The sequence below is a fragment of the Dromiciops gliroides genome, chromosome 4, assembly GCF_019393635.1.
Source record: "Dromiciops gliroides isolate mDroGli1 chromosome 4, mDroGli1.pri, whole genome shotgun sequence".
Lineage (NCBI taxonomy): Eukaryota > Metazoa > Chordata > Mammalia > Microbiotheria > Microbiotheriidae > Dromiciops > Dromiciops gliroides.
Window position 1 is genome coordinate 391,080,892 of NC_057864.1, and position 27,757 is coordinate 391,108,648.

The 27,757-nt window shown below is 38.7% G+C and overlaps 1 protein-coding gene across 1 annotated transcript in view; it reads left to right on the plus strand.

Moving 5' to 3' along the window:
- MTHFD1L (methylenetetrahydrofolate dehydrogenase (NADP+ dependent) 1 like) overlaps nucleotides 1-27,757 on the plus strand; it is a 218,868-nt gene that overhangs the window by 163,789 nt on the left and 27,322 nt on the right. The window contains exons 25-26 of the mRNA XM_044003413.1: nucleotides 492-599; nucleotides 3,600-3,752. Of these exons, the coding sequence (XP_043859348.1) occupies nucleotides 492-599; nucleotides 3,600-3,752 (261 nt within the window). The remainder of the gene's footprint in view (nucleotides 1-491; nucleotides 600-3,599; nucleotides 3,753-27,757) is intronic.

The window sequence follows — 27,757 nt, forward strand, 5'->3', positions numbered from 1 at the left end:
TGTAAATGTTCACACTGAAAATTTAAGGAAAAAGGTTCTTATGTTGGGAGCTGGCTCTAGCACGCCTCTAGTACTGGCTGAACAAATTGTGAAATGTGAATGACAAGAGATGTCTCGGGAAGACTCAAATGAACTGATGTAGGGTGAAGTAAGCAGAACCAGAAGAGCAGTTTTCCGGGGGTGGGGGCTCCAATATTGTCAAAACAACCAACTTCAAAGACTTTGAAGTTTGATCAATATACTGACCAACCCAGATACCAGAGGACAAATAAAGAACTACGCACCCACTTCCCGAGAGGGAGATGATGGACAACGTTGGGATTTCTCTTGTTTCTTATAAGGGTTTTGTTTTTCTTTTTCATTTTAGAAAAGGGAGAGGGACATGAGAAATGGGTGTTAATTGAATACAAAACAACAAAAAAACTTTTAAAAAATTTATTTTTTTTGGCCTGCTACAGTTAATATTTTTATCCCCATCTGTGTTTTTACAGCTTCCCATTGTTGAAAAAATAAGAACCATTGCTCAGAAAGTCTATGGAGCCCAAGATATCGAGCTTTCTCCTGAGGCACAATCCAAAATAGAGCGTTACACACAACAGGTAAAAGTAATGTGGGGGTGCGGGAAGGTCATAAAAACTCATATCAAGAATTCTCAGATGTTGGGGGCAGCTAGGTGGCATAGTGGATAGAGCACTGGCCCTGGATTCAGGAGGACCTAAGTTCAAATCCAGCCTCAGACACTTGACACTTGCTAGCTGTGTGACCTTGGGCAAGTCACTTAACCCCAATTGCCTCACTAAAAAATAAATAAAAAGAATTCTCAGATGTTAATTTTGAAACTAAAAATTGGCAGGTGTCCATCTAGATTATATTAACTCAGTTTTCTTTAATCTACTTTCATTTTCAACAAGAAGCTACTATAAGGTCTTTGGGTGTAAAATATTCAATAAATTGAGAGAAAGGGAAAGACTAATAGAATTATTGCTAAGGTGGATAATTTGCAACTAAATTTCTTTTGTTTCTGCTCTGGTGATTATCAGCTCAAATAACCCTTAGTATCCATCCTCTCTGTTCTTATATGGGTAAGGCTAGGAAGTTATAAAATTGTCCTAAACTCAGTCTGCTAAAAAGTTATGCAGTCTCACCTCAGCGGAGCCCTCAGTTAAATAGCTAAATGGAGAGGCTAGATCTGAAATCAGAAAACCATGAATTCAAACCAGACTTCAGACACTTAGTAGCTTCCTGATTTGGGGCAAATAACTTAACCTCTGACAGCCTCAGTTTCCTCATTTGTAAAGAGGGGACCGTAGTAGTAACTAATTTCCATTGTTGTTGTGAGGATCACACGAGATAGTATTCTGTAAAACACTTTGCAGACCATAAACCACTATATAAAAGACGGCTGCCACCCTTAGCATCCACTACTTACTGCATGATCATTCTTATACACGACCCTCCACCTACCTACCTGTCAAACATTTCATCATAATGCCCCATGCTCAGTGTATTATCTTGCAAGTGAGACTGTTTGCTGTTGTTTGGTCTTTTCTAAGATTGTTCCAATTTGGTGCTTCTTTACATGCCATCTCCTATGCCTGAAATGAACACTCCTCATTTCCACCATTTTATACCTATTAAGATCAGCTCTTTCAAGATCCAATTCGGGTGTTAACTTTTCCACAAAGTCTAGCTGAAAGTCATTATTCCCTCCTTGAATATCGTGCATCAGTTCCACTTGGCTTCTCTTAAGCACTTAGTCATTTTCTGATTTGCCTTATAGTTATTTATGTACCTGTCCCAAACCTCTGCCAAATGAGAACAGATTGCATCCTTTTTTAAAAAATCCTGGTATATCCCCCTAGCACAGTGCCTTTAACATAGTAAGCCTTTAATAAATGCTTGCTAAACTGAAATAAGATGATTGATTGAGTCTTTGTCACTCAGCAGATTGATACTGGCCTTTTCTTTTCATCTGTGGAGTCTAGTTTTAGAGTCAGTCATTGTCGATGGTTCTAAGTAGCACCATGGGCTGTGACACTGAAAATGTTAGCGTTACACATGGAAGAATGAATGGGAATCTAGCATGTTGAGACCATGTTGTTTAGTTGGGATTCTCTTGGTGGGTTTATTGATCCTGAAAGGTTCTGCATCATCTGCTCCTACCAAGTGACATGGGAACTCACCATGCCACGGTATTTAGAGGTCCTTGGTTAATGGTTTTGTTCAGTAGGACTGATAATCTACCTGATTATACCAGGTATTCTGTGATCCTAGAGACACTTCTGCTGTCACCATTACCCAGGTGTCTTTTCTCCTTCTCACAGAGGCTGGTAGAATGCAGTATTCTCATACAGGAATAGACAGATCAGAAAAGGATGTAAAAAGCCATGGGCAGGCTCAGACACTTTGTTCTGCATTGCATGGCCCTTGTACTTGAATTTCTTATCTCCTTCTTACCCTGTTTTTTAAATCATCATTTGTCATGGTTTTTTAAAAAAATACCATCAGTGTGTAAATGGTTACCACAGAGATCTTGAAACTAGCCAGAGTTCTTGCCAAAGACTTTCCACATTTCTTAAGGCTGACAGCAAATCAAGCATTCTTAGAATGGTCTCTGTGCTTCGCTGGTCCACTTGAGATTCTGATTTCATGTTGTTCTGTAGAGTGACTGTGATGGAGTGATTGCATTGATCTCAAGGGCTGTGGAATGCATCACATCCAGTTCATCTGCTCTTTGGCAAGATTCATCCCCCGTCTGCAGAAGTGGGGCAGGCTCTCTTTTAAAGAGACATTGCTGTTTATAATTCTCAGTAAACTTTCAAAACATTTCTGAGCTTGATTGGAAGAAATTGTAATTTCTCTACTTCTGCAGGGTTTTTTTCCCTTTCTCTGTTCCAGTTGAGGAAAGGGACTTTAAAAGTTATTATCTGTCAACTTTGGAGTTGTAATTAATTAGAAAAGCATTTCTAAAAGGGGGCACTATGTGCTGTTTAATCAAAACCGTGCTTGAGTACACTGTACTTTTGTCATACACCACATGTGACTTCCTGCCCTTTCACCTTTGGGACTCTGGTTCAAGTTTAGCCTTTGGTACTTGAAAATTAGAAGTTTTATTGAGTGACCTCATTCTACTTCTTAGAGTGTAAGTGCAGATCAAAAAGCCATGACTCATAAGTTAACACAGGGGGGACCCTTTGCATCTTGATCTACTCAGAATTAGTGAGCACATGACTAACAGCCTCTTGTCAAAGGACACTTTGTCCAGATCACCTTTCTGTGCATAGGGTATTGACAACCTTAGAAAGTACATCTCCCTTCTGAAATCAAACACGCTTTCATAGAAATCTGTGTGTATAGAGTATATAGCTCTCAAAAGAGTGAAATATTAAGATGCCATCGGTTTCATGTATAGTGATTAGTCTTAAATGAAAATATGACCCCGATAAGTCAGTATTTATTTAGCACTTATTGTTTGCCTAGCACGAGATGGACATTCACCATGATCTTTTCCTAAAATGCAAGTTAAGATTAAACAAATGTAGATATTTTGGTCCTTTAAGAAATAGACGTACTCACAGATTTCCTTTCTTTTCTTTCAGGGTTTTGGAAATTTGCCCATTTGCATGGCAAAAACCCACCTATCTCTTTCTCATGAGCCTGAGAAGAAAGGAGTCCCAACAGGTTTCATTTTACCAATTAATGACGTCCGAGCCAGCATTGGTGCCGGGTTCATTTACCCATTGGTTGGAACGGTGAGTGATATGTCCCACAAATCTTTTCCATTCCTTCTTTTTATTAAAACTGAATTCTGGGACAGTTAGGTGGTGCAGTGGATAGAGCACTGACCCTGAATTCAGTAGGATCTGAGTTCAAATCCAGCCTCAAACACTTGACACCTACTAGCTGTGTGACCCTGGGCAAGTCACTTAACCCTCATTGCCCCGCCCAAAAAAAACCCCTGAATTCCTCCAATTCTACCATCTTCTTTGGAAATCATAAAGGCTCAAGGGAAACTGAGATTTATGTTGTCTTGAAGGCTTTTATTGCTTTCTATATGAAAAATAATTTTAACTGCTGTTATTGAGTTATGGGAAAAGTTGCTTATGTCTCATATGTAATACCTGAAGTGTAATTTACACTGAGTATTGTTTACAGAGGATAAAATAGCTTGGGAAAATTAAGTTTATCCATTAAGAATAGTTCACACACACACACACACACACACACACACACAAGAATAGTACACAAACTATCCAGAGTGGTTTTGTTTTCCAGTGCTTATACTATTGGACTTTATGACTAAGAGCATTAAAATCCTTGAGGACAGGGACTAAATAATTTTTCATCTTTGTAGTACTGGCATCTGATGAGGTGATATGTACATGATAAATGTTTAATAGGTTCTGTTGAGTTGAATAAAGTAATATAACTGATTTTGTAATAAGCATGCCAGTACTAAGATATGCAAATGATTATCATCCTTCAAAATAGTAACCTCATTAAGACGTATTTTGCCAACAATTCCACCTTTGCTCAGATCATCTTATTAGAACCTGTGGAACATTGTTTAATTTTAGTGCTAGCAAATCTTTGTCCTTCAATAGTAGATCTGACTTCTTAAAGTTAGTTCAGCATCCATTTATAAATATCCAGTGGGTCCTGATCCATGTGGGTGTTACTAAAAAGTGAGGTATTATTCATGCTAAGAGTAATTTCATACTTTAAACTGGTAGAATTAATTAGAAAATTGCACAAAATTCAAGGGAAATTGATGAGCTTCAAGACTTTCTATTTTGTCTTAAACTTCTAATTTTATTAGTTGTCATGTGACTGATAACCCAAGAAACAAGAGTGATTTTGTTTGTTTTTAGTGAGGCAATTGGGGTTAAGTGACTTGCCCAGGGTCACACAGATAGTAAGTGTTAAGTGTCTGAGGTCGGATTTGAACTCAGGTACTCCTGACTCCAGGGACGGTGCTCCATCCACTATGCCACCTAGCTGCCCCCAGAAACAGAGCTCTTAACCCTCTGGGGGGAAAAAAAAAAGAAATCAAGCAAATCATATGAATGGTCCCATTTTGTAAATTAGCCTGGGATATTGGAGCGAGCACCAGTCCTTTAGTGAGAATGTTTGGATTAAATGCAGAGAATCACCAAGTATGATTGAGAAGGGTAATGAAAGGGACATCTGGTTCTCTCTCTCTCCATCTTGTAAATGAGGAAAGAGTATCCCAACAGAGATGAAGTTACTTGTCCAAGGTCTCACAGATAGCAAGTAACAAAGCCAGTCTATGAACATAGATACAATGTCCCATGGCTCGAAATCCAAGGCTCTTCCCTCTAGGTTAGTCATGGAGTCTTGGGCAACACTTAGTTGCACAGTGGCATTCAGTCATTTTTCAGTTCTGTCCAACTATGACCCCATTGGAGTTTTCTTGGCAAAGATACTAGAGTTGTTTGCCATTTTCTTCTCCAGCTCACCTTATAGATGAGGAAACTCAGGTAAACAGGGTTAAGTGACTTGCCCAGGGTCACACAGTTAATGTCTGAGGCCAAATTTAAATTCATGAAGATGAGCTCTTGCTTCCAAGTCCAGCATTCTTTTTACTTTGCCACCTAGCTGCCCCACAAAATGGGGATAATATTTCATATTGTTTAAGTAGTTGGAAATACTGGGGGAGGAAATAGTCATGGGAAGAAAAGATCTATATACTATTCAGAGAAGATTAACAGCTTGCAGGTATTTTGAAGAAAATTAAACATTCGGTGAATATGAGGGTGAAATGCTAAGGAGCACATTGTGTTCTATTCTCATTAAATTGTAGAATCATACATTTGGAACTGGATATGGGACCTTGCAGGACATCTACTCCAACTCCCCTCATTTTTATACAATAAAATTGAGGCCTAGGGAGGTAAAGGGACTTACTCAAATAAACATAGGTAGTAAGTTGAAACCCAACTTAGTGGTAACGTGGCAAAAACCAGTCCTATAGAAGTGAATGGAGAACATATGAAACCTACAGTATTTATTTGCTGAACATGCCAATTTTCTTCCTTTATTTTTAAATACAAAAGGCATAGAGTAAATATATGGGCTGGCCTTTTTGCCCTCTATGAGAAAACCAAAACAGATCTGGAGAAATTAGAAACTCCTTAGGTTAGCCTTTGATCCCTAGCTATATCTTGCTTTTGAACAATAGCCAAACTGCTTCTGACGTCACTTTGAGTTATGACTAGCTACATCGTGAATGTGTGGAATGACCCAAGAATAGGGATGAGGAGACTCACTGAATTTCCGGAAGAGAGAGTTCTGTCAGTTATCTCCTCTTCCCAGAACACAGCCTCATTTCCTCCTGTAGCAACACATTTGGGGAATGGGTTTATTGTTGTAGAATTCCTCTGAGACAATGGAATGTGAGGAGTAAGGAAGGAAGTAGTTCCTGATGAAAAAAAGAGTTTGTGGAGTTGAGGAAGCTGTGTCACTGGGACATTGTGGCCTTAGAAAGGAATGCTTTCTAAGGACGCAATCAGGAAACAGTGAGTGTGCACTGGGTGAGTTTCTTCACTTGCCACCAGAATTTCCTAATACGGCAAGAGCATCGATTGTTATTTGATCCCATTTGAACAGTGACAGTAGTTGTAACTGCTGCTTCTTGGGTGGTAAATGTAAGCAGGAAATAAAGGGTGATGCTCAAGAGGATGGAAGGAAAGATGTATAGAGTTGGAAGAGCTTTTCAGAGTGATCTGCTTCAGCCTGCTTGTTTCATTGATGAGGAAACTGATACCCGAAGAGGAAAAAAACAACCTATCCAGGGTCACCAAAGTCATTTAGTGACAGAGCTGGGATCTGAACCCAGGTCATTTGATTCCAAATCCAGCAATCTTTCTAGTAAACAATGCTGCTCCGGGGGGGAGGGGGGGGGACACACACTAAATTGCAAGGAAAGAGGAGTGATTCTGCTCTTCTCTAGTTGTTTGGGTTGGGTTTTTTCCCCCTCCTTACACACAAGCCTGTCTCCTCTTGTATCCTTAAAGTGGATGGAGATCACCTGAATATCAGTCTCTATATCACTGCAAGGAAGTTCTCATACAAGTAAAACTATTCATAAGGCAATTACGGAGCCTATCCTCTATCTTTCTCTGTCATTCTCAGCTGTATCATCTTTGTGATTCATTCCCCACCCCTCCCCTTTTCTCCTATTAGCCTCTCTGTTCTTAGGGTTAACAACAATAAAAACAATGAATAATTCTGTACATTATCTCAGAACTGTCATTCATGCAGTTTTGCTTTGTTTTGGGTAGAGAAGCTTTATGTGTAATTGGGAGTGTAGTGAGTACTTTTGGAAATTATGGGGTGGGGGAGAAAGCTAACCTTTTCTCCTCCGAGCATTCTTTCCCTCAGTCTCCCTTCTAACTACTTCATCCTTTGAGTTGTGTCCCTATTGAGCTCTCTTCTTAATTGGCAGAGTCCAAATTACTTCACTGTTAATAATAAAGACCAAAAGTAGTGATGAATATGGTGATTCTCCTATCTATGTAACAAATTATAGAGCATTACAGCAGTTCCTCGTGGTTGATTGGCATTCAGCCTGCAGCCAGTTATGATTTATAAACATCTTTCTACTGTGCTAATAATACATAGCTAGTCTTTCTCTGTCTTGTACTAATTACTTAAGTTTAAGTTAAAGCCAGTTTTCACTTGCTCCTACTAAATGTCACCCCGTGCTTTGCCAACAACTTTTGTGATGTTAGTGAAACTTGTGTAAAATGTCCTTTCCATTCATCCAGTGATACTAAACAGTACTCCATCTTGACTAATACCCATAGAACACTTTCAGTGTGTCTTTTTAAACATTTTTGAGAAACATGCAAACAGTCACCATTGTGGTAGAAAGAAATAAATGACCCTAAAGATTTCTTCTAGTCCCATCATCTTACAAATTATTGTATTATATTTTCAAAATACTTTTAAAGCATACAGTTTATGTACTCAAAAAGCATACTGAATTAGTACATTTATTACAAATGATACTCAAAACTAGTATCATGGGGGAGGGGGGATTTAGAACATCTCTTTTGTGGCAGTTTTTATATACTTCTAGTTCAATTTTAAGCCATTAGAGCTTTTCATGTTTTGATATGACTTTTAAGGTTCTTTTTTAAATTAAAATTAGTTTATTTGTACTTTTCTGGTATAAAAGAAAAGGCAATGGAATAATATTATTGAAGATTCAGCATTTATTAAATGTCTGTAGGGGCAGTTAGGTGGCACAGTGGATAAAGCACAGGCCCTCGATTCAGGAGGACCTGAGTTCAAATCCAACCTCAGACACTTGACACTTACTAGCTGTGTGACCCTGGGCAAGTCACTTAACCCTCATTGCCCTACAAAAAAAAAATAATAAATGTCTGTAATGTTCCAGGAAATAACAGAGCTTTGAAATGTAAATAATTTGGTTTTTTTTCCTGTATCCATAGGACTAGGAATAAAATCAAGCGTATAGAGCCTAGTTAATCCAGGGCAGCACACTTCTCCACTCACTACTAGAACTTTTGTTACTCATCTTGCAGAATAGGATGTCACATACCTGCCTTCTCTTCAACACTCCACTACAGTCTCCCCTTCCCCCAGCTCCTCCGTGAAATCTGAATGGTGAAGTATTTGAAGGGGCTCTGTAGATATGGTGGTAACCTTCTGTTGTACTTGACTCTTGTCCCTTCCAAATGAGGAAGTCTTTCCAGGAAAATTAAACTGAAAAGATGAGCGGTAAAACAAAAGCTTCATTTAATTAACACTGACAGAGAGTGGCTTTTATCTCTGCACCCTGAGACTGTGACCCTGAGCCCCATCACTCACACAGGTGCACTGCTGACATCATTGCTTGGCTGCATTCTGGGAGAGCAGGAAGGCTGCTGGAGTGTGTTTAGGAAACCAGTGAGGTCATTCACGGCTAATGCTTGGGTGGAGAGTTATTGGACTGGGGGGGATGTATAAAGAGAGATGCTGACCCACCCAGGAAAGTAATTGCTCTGTTGTACTTTCTCACGTTTCAGTTCAGCTCATTTTGTTTTCTGTTCTCCTCCCTCTTCTGCAAAAGTATGTGTTGAATGTTTAGTTTCCTGTTGAATCCGGTTCAGGCCAGAGATGCTATTTCCAAACTGAGTGGTGATATTTTTTTTGTTTAAACCTCCACCCTTACTGAGGGATTCAGGGCTACAAACTTGTTTCTTATGGATCTTCACTGAGGTGCATTAATCCAAACCATGTGGGTTTAAGTCAAAACCATTTCCACTCATCTTGTTGAGTGACTTGTGCCCGGTTAGATCAGTGAGGAATTTTAACATTCACACCCGAACCGCACTGTAAATAAGATGTTAACACTATACCTATTAACGTGTTAACACCCACCACAAGTCAAAAAGAGCATCCACAGCCGCTTTCACCTTAGAATGTGTTTTAAGGGTTCTACAGAAGTCATTGTGACACCAAGAAAGTGACTGCTTCCCTTGAATCCCCCACTCCATATTCATGGGTTAAATCTTCAGTTCAATGATTGAAAATTACAAAAGGTCCCTGCACTTTTCCCATTCCTTTTTCTTCCTACACTACATTGGTCTTGGATGTGCCTTAACTAAAAGCTGGCCAATTGATGGAGATTGCAACACTCTTGGAATTGGAGTAGCTAATTCTGCCCTGGGTCAGGAAACAGACTAGACCCGACCTTTAATCTATGAGGAGGACCTCCTGGTCTGGTGTCACTTTGTTTCTCACCTCTTTGTCCTCTGTTCAGAGGGCTACTGCCAAGTTTCCTCTTCCTTTCATCCTTTTAGCCCATATCATTCAGCTTCTTGTTGCTCTTCCTCTGGCTCTCCTTATGTCCGCACAAGAGGCGCACTTCCTGTTCCCACCTAAAGGGCTCTATTTCTTTAGCCTTGACATAGGTGTTATTCTTATTCCAGTTAGCGCCTTCCTTAAGTTACCTAATTCCTCTCCCTGTTCCCTTGTCATCAAGATCATCTCCCAGGATGTCCAAACTAAGGGTGTTATTTAGAAATCTTATTTGAAAGTTGGCCGCACATATGCCTAGAACAGAGAGGAAGGTCAGATACCATAAGTAGGTTATATAGGTGTCATCTCTTCAGCACATTGACCATTCATTAACCATGTGTTTTCTGTAGAAGGAAGGTGGTTCTCATCAATACATTTCCAAAGGCTATACACAGAACAGGAAAGTATGGCGTACTGGATAGATAGTTGACCATAGTCAAGAAAAATTGAGTTTAAGTCCTGGTTCTTAATGCATACTTGCTGTGACCTTATGAGAGTCACTTAATATCTGAACCCCAAGCAGTTCTTGTAACACTTTGGTGTTGTTAATCTGTATTAGTAGAACTTTACTCTACTGGAGTTCCCTATGTCAGTCACAGCCTGTGCTTCTGTGTATGAGTGTGTATATACATGTATGTATAAAATTCCTATACCTGTAATATATATACATCTATATCATTCATAAGAGGAATTTCATTATGCAGGGAATTTTTTTTGCCTGTCCCTACAAGGTTCTCTGGGTCTTTTTAATTTCGTTATCTAATTTTCCTATTTAAAATTCATAAGTTTTTTATGGTTGAGCTAGACCTTAAGTTTGACACTAGGTCCTTTATTAATATAACTGTAAATATACTTTGATGCTCTGAAGGATCAGTAATTTCTCTGTGTGCATTCCTTTCAGTATACCTTCTACTGCAACTGCATTTCAATTTCAGTGATTTAAAATACTCACGGGGGGGGGGGGGCAGCTAGGGGACGCAGTGGATAAAGCACTGACCCTGGATTCAGGAGGACCTGAGTTCAAATCTGTCCTCAGACACTTGACACTTACTAGCTGTATGACCCTGGGCAAGTCACTTAACCCCTGTTGCCCTGCAAAAAAAAATACTCACCACCTGGTGGCTAACCTTCCAGAGTTGAGCCTCTTCAAATCTGAGTACACTAGCCAATCAGTAAATAGTAAGCACCTGCTATGTGCCAGGCACTGTACTAGTTCTTGGATGACAGACTCACAATCGATGACTAGACAAATTATTGAAACTACCTGCTTGGTAGAACCTGCCAGCACTTGTGCTATTTACATAATGATAAAGGGCTATATACATGTCAGTTAAGTTTTACAAAGCTCCTTGCCTATAATGTCTCATTTGAGCCTTGCCAGAACCCTCTGAGATAGGTACCCAGGTCTTCCTCACTCTTGAGTGTAGCATGGTATCCGTGCATGTTGTGTTGCTTCTCAAACATAGCTTTCAACAATCCAAGGTCACCCACACACCACAATGAAGCATCTGTATGGTACCAGAACACAGGATAACAAGTATAATAATAAAAAATAATAGCTTACATTTATAAGTCACCTCAAGATTTATAATATAAATATGATGTTGAATGTCAGTATCACATTGATTAAAACTGCCAATCATATCATTCCAAATTAAGGGTATATTCTGGATCATAGAGTGAACAAATGCTTTTTACCTACTCCTGCTAATTTCTCCGTGTACCAATCCTACCTTCACCCATTTCTTGTCACTCAGTTTCAGGACTTCTAACCTACAGAGGTATATTGTCTGGTCGTCTCATTTCCTTTACTAAGGATCACTCTGTTGTCATACCCTGCTTCTTGTTCCCTAATTCCTCTTATCCTTCATATTTGATTTCTTTAGGTCAATAAGGTAAAATAAATGAAAGTCAAAACCCCTTTAAACAGTCAAATCTTCCAAATTTAAAACCCACTACAAGACACCCTTAAAATTGTTGCTCATTAAATTTCTATCAGTATGCCTCTTCCTTAGATTTATTCTAGTCTAACATCTCTAACTTTAATTAGGAACATATAATTGGAACATTCTAAGGAATTTATGGCAGGGAAATATAATTTGCAAAAAAAATTAGCAGTTTTTAGAGATTGAATAGCTGGACCACCCTTGCAAATAGAGCTTGTATGTTCAGTCATAAATGGAGAAAAGAGGAAGACAGATGAAAAAGGATAATATGTCAGCAAATTTTTTTAAGTTAATGTAGCTTTGGCCTTAATCATAACTAATAATGCTTGGAACTCATAGTACTTTGTAGCCTGAAGTATATCTATAATTATTCATTTACTTTTCCATCTGCTCCTCCAAGAGAGTAACATGGTTAAACATTTATAAAACCTCTTTGTCTATTAGATATAGGTTATAAAACATTCTCCAGGAAATGGCATCTGTTTTCTGGTTATCATTTCAAAACTGGTGACTCTTTAAATGAGTGACTTTATTTCAGTGATTCCAGCCAGATCTCTTCAACGTTAATGTACCTAGAAATATTGCCCAAGAACACTGCATATTGTGCTAATAGACCAATTTGGAGGCATCCACCAAATCCTTGAACCCTTGAAAGAATTATAATTAGTTTCTTTTCTGACTTCTTGTTCCTACAGAAATTGACATAGAGAATACATCTGCAGGCTCTGTATTTTTTTTTGTTTGGTTGGTTTTTTTTGTTTGTTTGTTTGCGGGGCAATGGGGGTTACGTGACTTGCCCAGGGTCACACAGCTAGTAAGTGTCAAGTGTCTGAGGCCGGATTTGAACTCAGGAACTCCTGAATCCAGGGCCGGTGCTTTATCCACTGCGCCACCTAGCCGCCCCCCAGGCTCTGTATTAAAAGAGTATTTGGGGGCAGCTAGATGGCACAGTGGTTAAAGCACCGGCCCTGGATTCAGGAGTACCTGAGTTCAAATCCGGCCTCAGACACTTGACACTTACTAGCTGTGTGACCCTGGGCAAGTCACTTAACTCCCATTGCCTGCAAATAAATAAATAAATAAATAATTTTTAAAAAGAGTATTTGGGAATTATTAGGGGAAAGTGAAGGTCTAGGGAGGTATGGGGTTGAATCTGGGTAGCTGTCCCTTTTTCTCAGCCATTTTAAAAATCATACGTCAGGATTATCTTTGGACTCTCTCTGCATAGATGATCACTGTGCCTATGGAAGCTGTGGTGTGAGAATGAAGAGGACCCAGGACCAAGCTTTGGATTGCACCCACAGTTAGGGAGTTTCATTGGATGATGAGCCAGCAAAGGAGATTGAGGAGTGACTAGAAAGGGAGGAGGAGACCAAGAAATAGTAGTGCCAGAAAAACCCTAGAGGAAAGTATCCAGGACAAGGTGACAGTGTCAGATGCTACAGAGAAGTCAAGGAGGAAGACTGAGGCAAAATTTCATCAGATATGATCATTAAGAAAGCATCAGTGAGATTAGGAAGCAGTTCTGAATTTTGTCTTCTGAAGCCATCAACCTCCGATTCCAGATGAGTTGACAAGGAGGGGTAATGGGGCAGTGAGGATGGTAGATGATTTTTTTCTAGGCATTCGGCTTTCAAAGAGAGAATACAGACAGGTAATCGGATGGATGGACAGACAGACAGAATACTTACTATGTGCCAGGTACTATGTGTACACAAATTGAAAAACAAAGACAGACCCTACTCACATGGAGCATATATCCTAATTGGGCAAGACAGCACATAAAGGGGAGGCACAAAGTGGGGTGGCAGCAGCCCACCTAGAGATTGAGCAGATCAGAAAATAAGCCAGAAAAGAAATGAACAGTATATGGGGACTTCTGGTGATAAGGCAGTTCTAGGCAAGGACTCACCAGTCATCGAGTCAGCCTCTGAATGGTGTTATGGGTGGTGGGGAAGGTAAGGTGGGGGTAGCCAATCAGTGTAGAAGTATAATGAAGATATGATTGGATCAAATGAAAATTGTAGTTGTTGTTGTGTTTTAAATGTGAACTACATGTGTCTGTAAGCAGCAGGGAAGGAAAGATTAAATATTGGGGCAGGGAAGGGAGTATTGTAGTAATGTTGGAGCAGAGGGAAAGAGAGAGAATCAAGGTATTCACCTTGACAAGGAGAAGGGCCACCTCTTAATCAGAGACTTTGTTGTTCATTCATTTCAGTCATACCAAACTCTTCATGACCCCATTTGGAGTTTTCTTGGCAGAGATTCTACAGTAGTTTGCCATTTCCTTCTCCAACCCATTTTACAGATTAGGAAACTGAGGCAGACAGGGTTAAGTGACTTGCCCAGGGACACACAGCTAGTAAGTTTCTGAGGCTGGATTTGAACTCAGAAAGATGAGTTTTCCTCATTCCAAATACAGCGCTCTATCCACTGTGCCACACAGCTGCCCCCAATCAGAGACTAGAGCAAAGGGAAACAACATATTGGGCGTCAAAGCTGTTTAACATGTGGAATTAGGTGAGAAGGGTGAGTTCAAGACTGATGGCCCCTCTTTTCTCAGTAAAGCTTGAAGTTCCTCTGCTGAGGGAGAGAAAGTAAAAAAGGAAGGAAATAAGCATTTTTATTAAGTACCTACTGTGTGTCAGGTACTATACTAAACACTTTTATAACTATTATTTCATTTGATTCGCACTACAACCCCAAGGGAAAGTTGGGAAAGGAGTGGTATTCTGTGAAAGACGTTTAGAAGAGGTTTGAAACAGCCAGCGTGTGGGGTGGCTGGATGTAGAGGGTCAATTAGGGAAGATATAAAAGATGGCCTTGTACAGCAAGGACCAGTTCAGTACAGGTCTGTGACTTCTTCCAGCATTATAAGCAGCACATTAGTAGGAAAAAGAGGTGGATGGTGGAGCATCAATAATTCAAGGTTGGGGTTTTAGAAGCCATGGATGGCACTAGGACAAAAGGGTCAAGGAATTCTACAGTAAAGCATTTAGTTAAACTCTAAAGTCACAAATTAAACAACAATACGAGAAATCTCACAAAAGTGTACTTACGAGACAAAAAAACAAACAAAAAACCTGATACATGAGGGCTAGGAGAATGCAAAAGAGAGAAAGATCTTTGAAGAGGTAAAGTCATTGTAATTTTATAACATCTTTTAATTGAACTTTCTGTGTACTTACATTAGAGTAGTTCTCAATCTTCCTTGTGTCCTAGACTTCTTTGGTGGTCTGGTGAAGCCTCTTCTCAAAATAATATTTTTAAATGCATAAATAAGATACATAGGAATACAAAGGAAAACAATTATATTGAAGTACAGTAATCAAAATATTTTTAAAAGAAGTTTATAGATTCCAGATTAAAAACATTTGCATTACCACATGTTTCTACATCATAAAACTGCAACAATTAACTAGATAAATGGTTTAATTAGCTGTGAATGATAGGATTCTGTAAAGGGAAAAAATGGCTAGTAATGAATATTGTGCTTTAAGGTTTTCCAAGCATTTTACATGTGTTATCTTTTTTGATCCTCCCAACAACCCTGTGATGTAGGTGCTGTCTTATATATGAGGGAATTAAAGCTAAGAAAAATTTAGTGACTCACCCAGAGTTGTTCAGCTAGTATGTGAAGTTACCCACCCAGGGTGCATCTCTTTTTTTCATAGTGAATTCCCTGATTTGCAACTCTTAGCAATCAATGAATAAGTATATATGAAGTTTTATTTTGAAATGGAAAGTAATGGCCAAATCTCCCTAAACACATTACACTAAATCTCTTTGTAAATCATAGGACATAATATAAATGAGTTATCAATTGTTGAAGTTAACATGTCACTTTAGCTTTTAGTCTTAACAAGCTCCCCTACAATTTTGTGGAGAATGGAACAAGATAAGCTACACAAAGCAATTTGTAAACTTTAAAGCACTATATAAATGTTAGCTTGTTATTCTTTAATAAAAAGATTAGATCAAGAGAATACACTTTTTTTTTTTTTTTACCTTTGGTAACAATCAGTTACTCTTTACCTTTTGGGAATCCACAGACTGATCTTCAAAGTCACTCCTGCCAGAGCCAAATGGTTAATTTGTTGGCCCAGCTGCAAAGCCATAATATCATTGGAAGTATGATGGATGAAAAGTTCTCTTTTGTAACCTGAAGTATAAGGGAATGTAAATCTTGACTCTAACCCTACTGCTAAAAGTCAGCTTTTAGTTTGGATTGAATACATTCATATTTATGTTACATCTCAACAGGGCTTGTCTGTAACGGGTCATTTCTCCAGGTTGAGACAGGTCACGTCAGTAGTGCTTCCAGATCCCTGTTGTTACTGGCTTTCTTCTCCCAAGTTAATATGTAATGAATTTTGAGTATGTGGATCTTTATTACTCATTCGATGTCTATTGTGCCATTTCTAAAACACTTAATTTAATTAAATATGATTTTCACATGGGTGAAAAATCACTGCATGGGGAGCCAAAAGTTCTTTAATTTATAAGAACAACCATAACAATGACTTTAACCCCTCCCCCAAATTATTTTGACAGCTGGTGGCCATTATTTTAATTTTAGTAAGTTTGATGGAATGGAATGTGCTCTTTCTTGAAAACTGAAAAAGGTGGGGCGGGGGAGAAGACACCAGATAATATGGTAATAGAATTCTAAAGTGGTAAAAGAAATCTATTCATCTCCTTTGAAACACTTTAACCTCCAGTTTTCATTTGAGAAATAGCAAAATTGGGCCTTTTTATCTTTCTTTTCCATAGGAAACATTTTAATTGCTTTTAAAAGGATGGGTCTCCCTATCTTGCCCAAGCTTGAAGTAGCAGTGGGCCCAGTACCATTACTGATGGCCATGGAAGCTTTGATCTGCTCCACTTCCATCCTGGACCAGTTCACCCTTCCTTTGGCAGCCTGGTGTTTCTCTGTCCTTGGGGCTTACCATGCTGGTTTTAGACCTAATGATGATACCCAACTGGTTTTGGTTCTGCTATGGTTCAGGACTCTCAAGTTCAGCAGATCAACTAGGCTCAGCCTACAGAGTAGCTGAGAGCATAGGTGTACTCTACCATGTCAGGCTTAAAGGGATTCTTTTTTAAAAAATAGGTTATCCATGGCCCCTAACACCATTCTATAGTGACATTGTTGATTTTAAAAAAATCAAATTCCACCACATAATACAAAAATCAGTTCTCACACTGTGGGCCAGGTGCCCATTTTTGACACCGTTCCTATGTTCTTTGTTAATACTCTTTCATCGGCACTTTTTCCCTGGAAGCAATTAAGGACATTGGGTGGAATATTCCTATAGCTGGGAATATTAACATTGTGTTTGTGCATTAGACTTTCAAAGAGGCCCTAGAAGTGAAGTTTCTTAATCTCTAAAATTAAAAGGTTTAGATAAGATGACTTCTGAGTGCTCTCCTGATGTGCTTATGAATCACAATGACTCACTGGCCAAGGAAGGAAGTCTTTCTAAGGCATTAAGAATCTCTGATCCCTACCAAATTTCTGGAAGTGTTTAAGTCATGAGGGAAAATATCTTTGAGAGGGTCAAGGTGAGATTAGAAATCGGGAGAGCAGCTGAAATGTGCATAATTTTTTAATTATCTTCTACAGCTCTACAGTTATTGTTGGCTTAAGAACATAGCTGCTCATAAAATTTACATTTGATATATTGAAATATAGTAAATACAGTCACTTACTATAAGATGTCAAGGGGTAAAAAAAATGTTCCACTTCCTAGATTCTTCTACGGCCTATCTCCTGCTAGATTTATAGATGGAGGAGAAAGGTAGGGATGTAAAGGTTGGGATAAGAAAGAAAGGAACTAGGATAATTTATTCTATAATTACCCTGTTTCAGCTCCCCAGTTTTAACTAGCTTAACTTGCCTCAACTTGCCAGCACTGTAAACTAAAAATAGTGAATAAATCACCATCTTTAGATGCTTTGAGGCCAGTCAAAAGTGACAGGTGATTTGAACCCTTAAAAAATGGCAAAATAGCATCCTTCCTCCCCTCCCCCTGTAATCATGGAGTTAGAGCTGGTTGGAATTTTAGAAGTCCTTAATGCTCTCATTTTACAGATGAAGAAACTGAGGTCCGAAGAGGTTATATAAATTGTCAACATTCATACCACATGTAAGTGGCAGAGATAGTAGGCATTTGACCCATATCCCCTAATTTGAGGAATTTATGATATTCCCAAATAGTTGGAGATCAACTGGGCAAGGCGGGGTGGTGTGGGGTGGGGCTCGGGGAATGCATTAAAGGCAACACCCCAAATTAAAGCACTACAGGAAGCAGATCTGCCTTTCTGTGGCATATAAGAATAGCTAATTATATTACTGCATTTTCTTGCTGATCAATACTAAAGTATGATTTATTTATTAAGGGCTTGCTTTGTGTTTCTTTTCTTGCTCGATTTCAAAATCCTTCTAGTGAGTGCCTTTGGCTAATTTAGCACACTGATGTTTTAATGAAGTATAAATAGCCTTGCAGAATGATAAGGAAGATTTATATCTAACTAACACAGCTAGATACCATCAGAGGGCTTGGTACCATTTTCTCCCAACTGAACCTCATAGAAGAACACAAAATGTTGAAACACTGGTTTTTAAAAGCTTTGTGAATGTCACATCCTTTGTACTAGTGGAAGTTCTATTTAATTTCTTATTGAAATTTGTATTTTGCTTTTTCTTTTATGTTCTATATGATCTTCAGGCTCTCCTTATTAAATAGACTTATTTATTTCTAATGCCAAGTCTACATATCTATTTAGGGGACTTTAAAGTTTACCTAAAAGCACACCCCTCAAGAACTTCAGAGACAATTTAAAAGGCCACATAAATACAAAAATATTCATAATCATCCTTATTGCTATAGAAGATAACTGAAAATGGGTGCCCATTATTTGGGAAATGACAAAACAAACTGTGCAGAATGTGGGTTTAATGAAATTTTGTACTATGAGAAATTATTAATATGAATAATTCAGAGAAACTTGGGAAGACTTTTATGAAGTAAGCAGAACCAGGAGAAAATTGTACACAATAACCATAATAATATAAAACAGTCTTTCCCTGAAGAACTGTAATTAATGTGTTGACCATTTGTGACTTCAGAAGACTAATAGGGGAGCATTCTTCCTTCTGATGGACAGTGTTTGGATTGAGGCAGACTTTTTCAGGCATTCTCAGTGTGTTTCATTTTTAAAATAAACATTATTTCAGCCTATTTTTACAAATAGTGGCACTGAGACTGAGAAAGTTTAAGGGATTTGCTCAAGGTCATTGGTAGTAAGCAAAGGCCTTCCACAAATGCAGTATTCTTTATGGTAGACCACTCAGCTTATTTTTTTTTTTTTTTTGCTTTAAAGATTCCAGTGACCTCAAGTACAAATAGTCCCTAACTTGCAAACAGTGTGTTTCTGAACATTCATTTTTAAATCAGGTGTATAGAAGCCAATTCACTTTTTTTTTAGAACCAATATTATATAGAGAGACTGTGCTTAGTTTCTCACCGTAGCCAACAAAAGCCTTTTTATACCACTGTAGTTAATCTGTTGGCTTAAGAATATAAAAATATTGGGGGCAGCTAGGTGGCACAGTGGATAAAGCACCAACCCTGGATTCAGGAGGACCTGAGTTCAAATCCAGTCTCAGACACTTGACACTTACTAGCTGTGTGACCTTGGGCAAGTCACTTAACCCTCATTGCCCTGCCCAAAAAAAAGAAAAGAGAGAGGGAAAAAAATAGAATCGAATCAAAGAACATAAAAATATTTCCTTTCAAACTTAATCTGCTCATGAAAAATCTTGTTTGAGATATTGAAATAAGCCAGTGTGCTAATTCAGTATAATATGTAATTATACTTAGATCTCGGGGTGGGGGCAGAGGCGGGACAGTTCCTACAAGGTCTCTAAATTTCTAGGGCCTAGATCAACTTGGAAGATTTTGATGGCAGATCAGGATGGCACAAGCTGAGGAGCTGAAAGATGACAATTGTTGACTAAACTGATCTCTTCCTTTCTTTCTGCAACTTTCACCTCTGCCCATATCCAAGTCTAATACTGTAGAGGTGAGAAAGCATTTAGTACAGCGCTGTTTTGAGCTGCTTTGAGAGTAGATAAAAGTAGTTTAATGTAAAAGAAAATAGTTTAGCAGCTTGATGGGTTTAATACACAATCCTATACTTACTTTTCCACTGTATATGACATTCTTCTATGGGAAAACATGAACCAAGTTGCTCAGAGATAAGGATTATAATGAATGATGCTGTAAACTACCTTCCTTCCACCCCTCAGCTGCAAGACTGTCCTCCCAACATCCAGGGCACACAGTGAGATCCGAACATGATGTCTGGGGAAGAGGTCTCACCTGTTGGGCCAAGTCAGGACGAACTAGCCAGATGTATAGGTTGGGTATGTTCACAAAAGATGGAGTTCCTTATTGGTAAAATTGCCCCCAACTGCAGAGTTACCACATAGGCATTGTTATTGCCAAGAATTTTAAGTTCATTTTTTTTTCTTAATGGGTTGGGGTTTGTTTTTGCTAGCTTAGATAAACTTTAAGTTACAGATGAGTTACTGGGAGAGGCACAGAGTAGTACATTAGAAGAAACGTTGGTTCTGCAGACCTGGATTCAGATGCTACCTGGGTGATTTTGAGTTTGACCTTCTCTTTCCTCACCACCCTGCAATGGGCCTTGTTTCCTCATCTGTAAAATGAGCAATTTGGACTAGATGACATCTTAGGTAACTTCCAGCTTTAGATATCTGATCCTACCAATGTTAACTAGTTTCACCAAGTTATGTGCACATGCGTGCACACACACACACACACAGCCATTATTTTGTAAAAACTTTTCCCATTTTAAAAAATGTCTTCCTAAGCAGAGCCAAGAAAACAATATATACGAGGATTAAAACAATATAAATGGAAGCATTATACACGCAAAAAATCATAATCAAATGCTGCAAAATTATAAAGAATAAGCATGACTTGGGGGCAGCTAGGTGGCACAGTGGATAAAGCACTGGCCTTGGATTCAGGAGGACCTGAGTTCGAATCCAATCTCAGACACTTGACATTTACTAGCTATGTGACCCTGAGGAAGTCATTTAACCCTCATTGCCCTGTGGGGGTTTGGGGGTGGGGGGGAGCATGACTTGAAAGAAGAGATATGAGAAGACACTCCCACCCCACCCTTTTGCAGAAATGGGAAGTCTGCAAATGTTAAACATTGCACATATTTTTAGACTTTTTCAAAGTGTTCATCAGCTAGGGCTGATTTTTTTTCTGCCTTTTTTTGTCTTTAAAAAATTCTGTTTGTTGGTTGGGGAGAGATACTGGAGGGAACTACTCTGATGTTGAAAAAATACATCAGTTAAAAAGTTTTTTTTTTTTTAATTGGAGATGGGGATGGAGGGAGAAAACTTGGAACTAAAAATTTTTAAATGAATGTTTAAAATTGTCTTTACAAGGGGCGGCTAGGTAGCGCAGTGGATAAAGCACTGGCCCTGGATTCAGGAGTACCTGAGTTCAAATCCGGCCTCAGACACTTGACACGTACTAGCTGTGTGACCCTGGGCAAGTCACTTAACCCCCATTGCCCCTCAAAAAACAAAAAAATAAAAAATAAAAAAAATAAAAAATAAATTGTCTTTACATGTAATTGGAAAAAATAAAATACTATTCACTCTTTTTAATGGGCTTTACCTGACCAGTACCCAACCCCGTACTATCATTCCACCACCCTGGGTAAAATGGGCCATTATCATAGATGGTAGGAATCTTTATATGCTGAGATACTCGACTGCATGATTATGTAATTTACAGGAAAGGAAATTAATTTAGATCTTAAGTACATGAAAAGACTAGAGAGATGAGAGCTTTCTCAGAGTGGTTTCTAAAGTGTGTATGATGCTGTATTTAAAAGTGAGTTCAGGAAATTGGCTCAAATATATGCATTAATGTACATATCAGCACAGAGACCATGAAGGAGGGCTTTTGCTGAGTAGTGTACAGTACACTGGGGAATTGTCGGCTTTATTCATCTGATAGTAAATCAATACTTGGACTGATTTGAGGCTTGTGATGGGCTCCAGACTGAAATCTGCCATGCACTTAATATGTATTGGACAAAGTGAACAACACAGGCCCTGGGGTGGATACAACCAGGATTTAGATGGGAGTCAACACAGTTCAAGGTCAAAAAGGTGAAACCTATGAGACTAACAGCTGTCTGGCATTGGATTAGACACTATGGGACATTTTCCTGGAGGAAATTCAGGGCCAGCCCCTTGAAAATCTGAACTGTAAGAGGCGATGTTGAAACTGCAGAGATGTAGAAGTCATTAAGGATGAAAATAAGATCAGAAGGCACAGAATATAGAAAAAGGACATTTGGAGAATAAGAATTGGTCAGTCATTTATACAACAAACATTTCTTAGTACAAATCATTAAGGAGACACAAAGATTATAATACAGACCATATTGTCATAAAGCTACTTGAGCTTACAGTGTAGTGGAAGGAATGATAAGAAAAATGTAGGAGAGAGTTAAGGAAATAGCAGGGTGTGAGGGTAGTTCTTAGGAGGGAGGTGTTACTTTGGGTTGGGCAGGCACTGAAGGATGGGTTTGATTGCAACAAGTCGAGATTGAGACCAGGCGGGAATTCCAGTTTGGGGTACAGTATGACAAGAGAAGAAAAAGTACAGGACCTATTCAGGGGTACGTGACTTGTCTGATTTGGTTAGAATATAGGCTACAGGGCAGTGTGGTGGGGAGAAGAGGTGAGGAGGGAGTAGTGTAAGGTATGGTTAGGAAGGTGGCAAACAGCCTCCAGCAGTGATTTCTATTCAACAAACATATGTTAAGCATTTACGTGCCAGGTGCTCAGTATAGAAGTATGAGACAACATAGGTCCTTCCCTCAGAAAGTTCAGCTTCTAAAAGGGAGAAAAGACATGCACACACATAACTTAATACAAGGCATGATAAATGCAGAGAAGAGTTCTATTTTAACAATTGCTATGAGAAACTTGAGGAGGGAGTAATCCTTTAATCCTTACAGTTGGAGGGTTTAGGGAAAGTTTCATGAAGGTTGGCAACACTGTAGCCATGGGGTGTAAAAAGAAACCACAGGGGCAGCTAGGTGGCGCAGTGGATAGAGCACTAGCCCTGGATTCAGGAGTTCCTGAGTTCAAATCTGGCCTCAGACATTTGACACTTACTAGCTGTGTGACCCTGGGCAAGTCACTTAACCCCCATTGCCCCGCAAAAAAAAAAAAACAAACCCACAAACCTACAAGGATTTCATTGGGCAGAAATGTCAAGTTCGTTCTGAGTTATAGGTGGCAGGATGACAGTGGAAGGGTACTATCAGTAGACTTGAAATTATGAACATGTATCTTTTTCATAGGACAGCTAGGTGGTACAATAAATAGAGTACCAGGCCTGGAGTCAGGAAGATTCCTCTTCATGAGTTCAAATCCGGCCTCAGACACTTAGCAGTTATATGACCCTGAGCATGTTGTATAACCCTGTTTGCTTCAGTTTCCTCATCTATAAAATGAGCTGGAGAAGGAAATGACAGACCACTCCAGGTTTGCCAAGAAAACCCAAATAGAGTCATGGAAAGTCAGACACCACTGAACAACAGCAGCAGCAAATCTTTTTCATCCTGGGTTTTGTTGCCACATTTTCAGAGGAGTAGCAATGTAAAGGGGAAAGTTGGCTAATAATAACAGTAATATGCATGTCTCTAGCACTTTGATTTTAGAACACTTTCACATAGCTCCTCATTTGACCCTCAACAGTTCTGTAAGGCAGATGGTGTCGATGTTATCATCCCCATTTCTAAAAAAAAAAAAGAAGAAGAAATGAAATTTATAGAAGTTAAATAACTTCCTTAAGGTCACACAGTGTCCTCTACATCTTGGACCATGCTAAGGTGAGTCACCAGTAAGCTTCCTAACAGTTTCCAAATTACAGCAGGAAGTGGAACTTGAAACCAAAAATGGTCAGCTATCAGATCAGTCAAAATAGAATCTAAAAGGAAAAGTACCTGCAATTTAGTCAAATGACCACCTGCCCCCTTCCAGCAGGGTATCAAGAGGACTATGTACAAGAGATCAGAGAGGGAATTAGATATGAGTCAAAATAGTTGTCAGCAAAGTTTGGGGCAGGGTAGATCCAGGTGGCTTAATCAACTGAGCATTGAACCTGGAGAAAACCTGAGTTCAAATCCAGCCTCGAATACTTATAAACTGTGATACTGGTAAAGTCACATTAGCTTTGTCAGTCTCAGTTTCCTTAATTGTAAAATAGAAGTTATACATTTGTTAAGCATTTAGCACAGTGATTGACACGTAGTAGGTGCTTAATAAATGTTTATTCTCCCCTTCCTTCTAGCATTACCTTATTTTTAATATTTTCCCCAATTACATATAAAAATGATTTTAATCCTTTTTTTAAATTTTGAGTTCCAAATTTTCTCCCTCTGCCCCTTCATTGAGAAGGCAAACAATTTTATATAGCTTATACATATAGCATTGGCTTATTTTTTTTAAAACACTGATATTCTTAAACCATTGCATCAAAACACAGCTTATAACAGTTTATCAACTAAGCAAACATTTGTTAAGCTGAAATTTAACAGTATTTAACATCCACATTTACTAATATTAGTATTGTATGTCATCCATTGTTTCTTCTATGGAAGTTCCAATGGCCACTTGGTTTCTTTGTATTCTAGTGAATTCCTATTCCTTAGGAATACACATAATGACATCCCACTTAAGGATTTGACTAAAGAATAAGGTAGCAAGCTTCTATTTTAATCAAACCATGTAAACTCTAGTATGGTGTAAACCAATGGCAATATTGTTTTCATGTATAGATCGAGAAAGGACAAGTAAGCCTTTTCCACACTAAATACCCACCTGGTTGTTGCTGTTTATAGCTCTTCTTCCTCTTGCAGTTTATTCTGGCATATATTAGGTGCTCAATAAATGCTTGTTGGCTAACTGGCTCATAAAGGAGCTCATTCAGTTCTGGTAGACACCAGTATCTGCTGCAGCCTGCAGCTCAGATGCATTGTTTAGGATGATATGTCTGCCTCATATTCCACCCACTTGTGTTTTCTCCCACCTAAAGCTTGTCACCCAGCAGTTTCTTGGCATTCCTGCTGCTATTCATCTTTATCAAATATCCAGCCCTGCAGAGCTAAGTGAACACAGAGATGTTCCACTGTGCTCTAGAAATCCATTGGTAATCTAGCCTTGCCATCTGATATTAAATCTAGTTCAGGGATATTGCAGGTGTGTTCTTAGACCTGTCAAGCACTCTTCTCCCAGATATATACTAACATGGGCACCCAACTCATTAAAGACCTTAAAATGATCTGCCCATACAAGACATGGCACTATGTCGATCCTTGACTAAGAATCAGAGTAATGACAGCTTTCAGCATAGTTTATTCGATTATTTTGAACTGTCTCACACTTGCCAGATGAACCCTCAGTCGTTCCCCTCTATTGCACAAGGAATTCTGGCTCCTATCAACAGCAGATAGACTTTCTTGGATGACCGTCAGAAATCCTCGATGAGTCTCCAAGTTTGCGAAAGGAAAAGTTCCCTAGAGGGTGAAAAAAATAGCCTGAGTTGATCCTCAAGCATGCCTATATAAAAGAAATATGTAATACTAGTAAATTTTCTGAGTAATTAATACTAAGTATATTGCTATACTCCAGGTAATTAAAGAAAGCCTAAATCATGTTAATGAAACTAGTCACATACATTTTGATTTCTCTTTCATCTCCACATACCACAAAATACATGTTTTCTTTCCCTGCTGCTATATGGAAAAGTGCATGAATTCTGAGCATCCACAGTAAGCAGTTTGGAAGAGCTCAAGCCAAAGTCTTATCAGTGACAGATCCTTTGGAATTTTCTAGAATGTTTTCTTTTCTTTTCTGCTCATTTATGGGATGATTAACGATGTCACCAAGTCTTTCAGTGCTAGGGCACGTCCTCAGCTCTATAAGCAATCCGCCATGGGCAGACTCCTTCTTGAACTTCATCCATTCAAAGGTTCCATTACAACAAACCATATGCTTTCTGATTGACCTCAGTTCATTTTCTGTACTCTTGTAGGATTGTAGTCTCTCCTGCTGTCCCAGGAAACAGAGTGGAGGAAGATAATCATATTATCTGTATTTGTCTACATCAGATTTTCTCAGTCTTGTCATCAGAGTCACGTGTACTTTTCAAAATACAAATAATAATAATCTAGCAACCTAAGATAGCTGAACTCCAGTGGAAACTATGTAAGAACCAGGAACTCATTAAGTTAGATATGCAGATAAGATTCTTATGTCCTCAAAACATTATGAAAATATCAGTTAGCAGTTTTTTCCCACGATTGCCATTATCGACAATGATTTTCGTCTGCATCATCACTAGCCTCCAAAAGGGCATCAGTACTTGCCCGTAGACTGATTTATTGTCATTTCACTGTGTTTTCTTTCACTGTGGGTGGTGGTTCTTTAATTTCTCTTTTTTTATTATGAATGTGACAAATATCATGAGACATAAGGATTTCCATACACAAAGAACAAAGAAAGACTGTGTGTGAAACCATGAATCTGTTATGTATAGCTTTATTTTTGTCTATATTAAATTTAATATGATATACCAACACTGCCCTTCTTGCCTGTGCCCCCTTCTGAATATCCTTTTACTCCTTTTTGTGTATTTTTATAATATTTCACTAGTGCTTTTTTCTTTTTTTTAATCACCATCACTACCTTCTTCCCCCAATTCTTCCTCCACAAAATAAAAGTCCTCCCTTACAACAAATAAGTATAATCAAGCAAAAGCCATACATTGGTCATATCTGAAACTGAATATCTGATTGCGCACTACCAATCTCTCGCTCCTCTGCCAAAAGGTGGGACCAGTATTTCACCATGACCAGTTTCCTGTAGTCTCTGATCAGTAGATCAGTAAGCATTTATTAAGCACCTACTATGTGCCAAACACTGTGTTAAGTACTGGGGATACAGAAAGAAGCAAAAGATAGTCCCTGCCCTCAAGAAGCTCACAATCTAACGGAGGAGACTATAAGCAAACATCTACCAATAAGGTATATTATACAGAATAAATTGGAAATGAGAGGGAAGCCACTACAATTAATAAGGTTTGGAAAAGAATTCCTGTAGAAGGTGGGATTTTAGATCAAAGTTCTGAAGCCTTTCAAAGTTGTTTTCCTTTACATTATTATTATTTTTTTTAATTTTTTTTTTTTTTTTAGTGAGGCAATTGGGGTTAAGTGACTTGCCCAGGGTCACACAGCTAGTAAGTGTTAAGTGTCTGAGGCCGGATTTGAACTCAGGTCCTCCTGACTCCAGGGCCGGTGCTCTATCCACTGCGCCACCTAGCTGCCCCTCCTTTACATTATTATAGTCACTGTATCAGTTAGTATTTTCCTGCTTCTGTTGACTTGATTTTGCATCAGTCTGTACAAGTCCTCATGTTTCTGTGAATCCTTTTATTTATTATGGCACAATAATTTTCTGTCATATTAATATATCATTAAAGTGCTTAGCACAGTGCCCGACATAGTATTATATAAATGTTAGCTGTTGTTATTAATTTGTTTAGCCATTCACCAATTGATGGACACCCACTTTATTTCCAGTTTTTAGCCACAGTGTGCTGTGTGTGTGTGTGTGTGTGTGTGTGTGTGTGTGTAAGATATAAGCCTTCCAAGATTTTTCTCCTACATCTTTCAAGCTTTACTAAAGCTAAAAGTTTCCTATGTCCAGAAGCTTGAGTCTTAACCCTAGACACATGAATAAAGACCACACATAGTCTTCAGTGGGCCACTTTGCTCTTCCCATAGTAACCTTTGTAATGGTTTTTCTTGGGGTTTTTTTTTTCTATTATCAAGCATTTTTTTCTCCC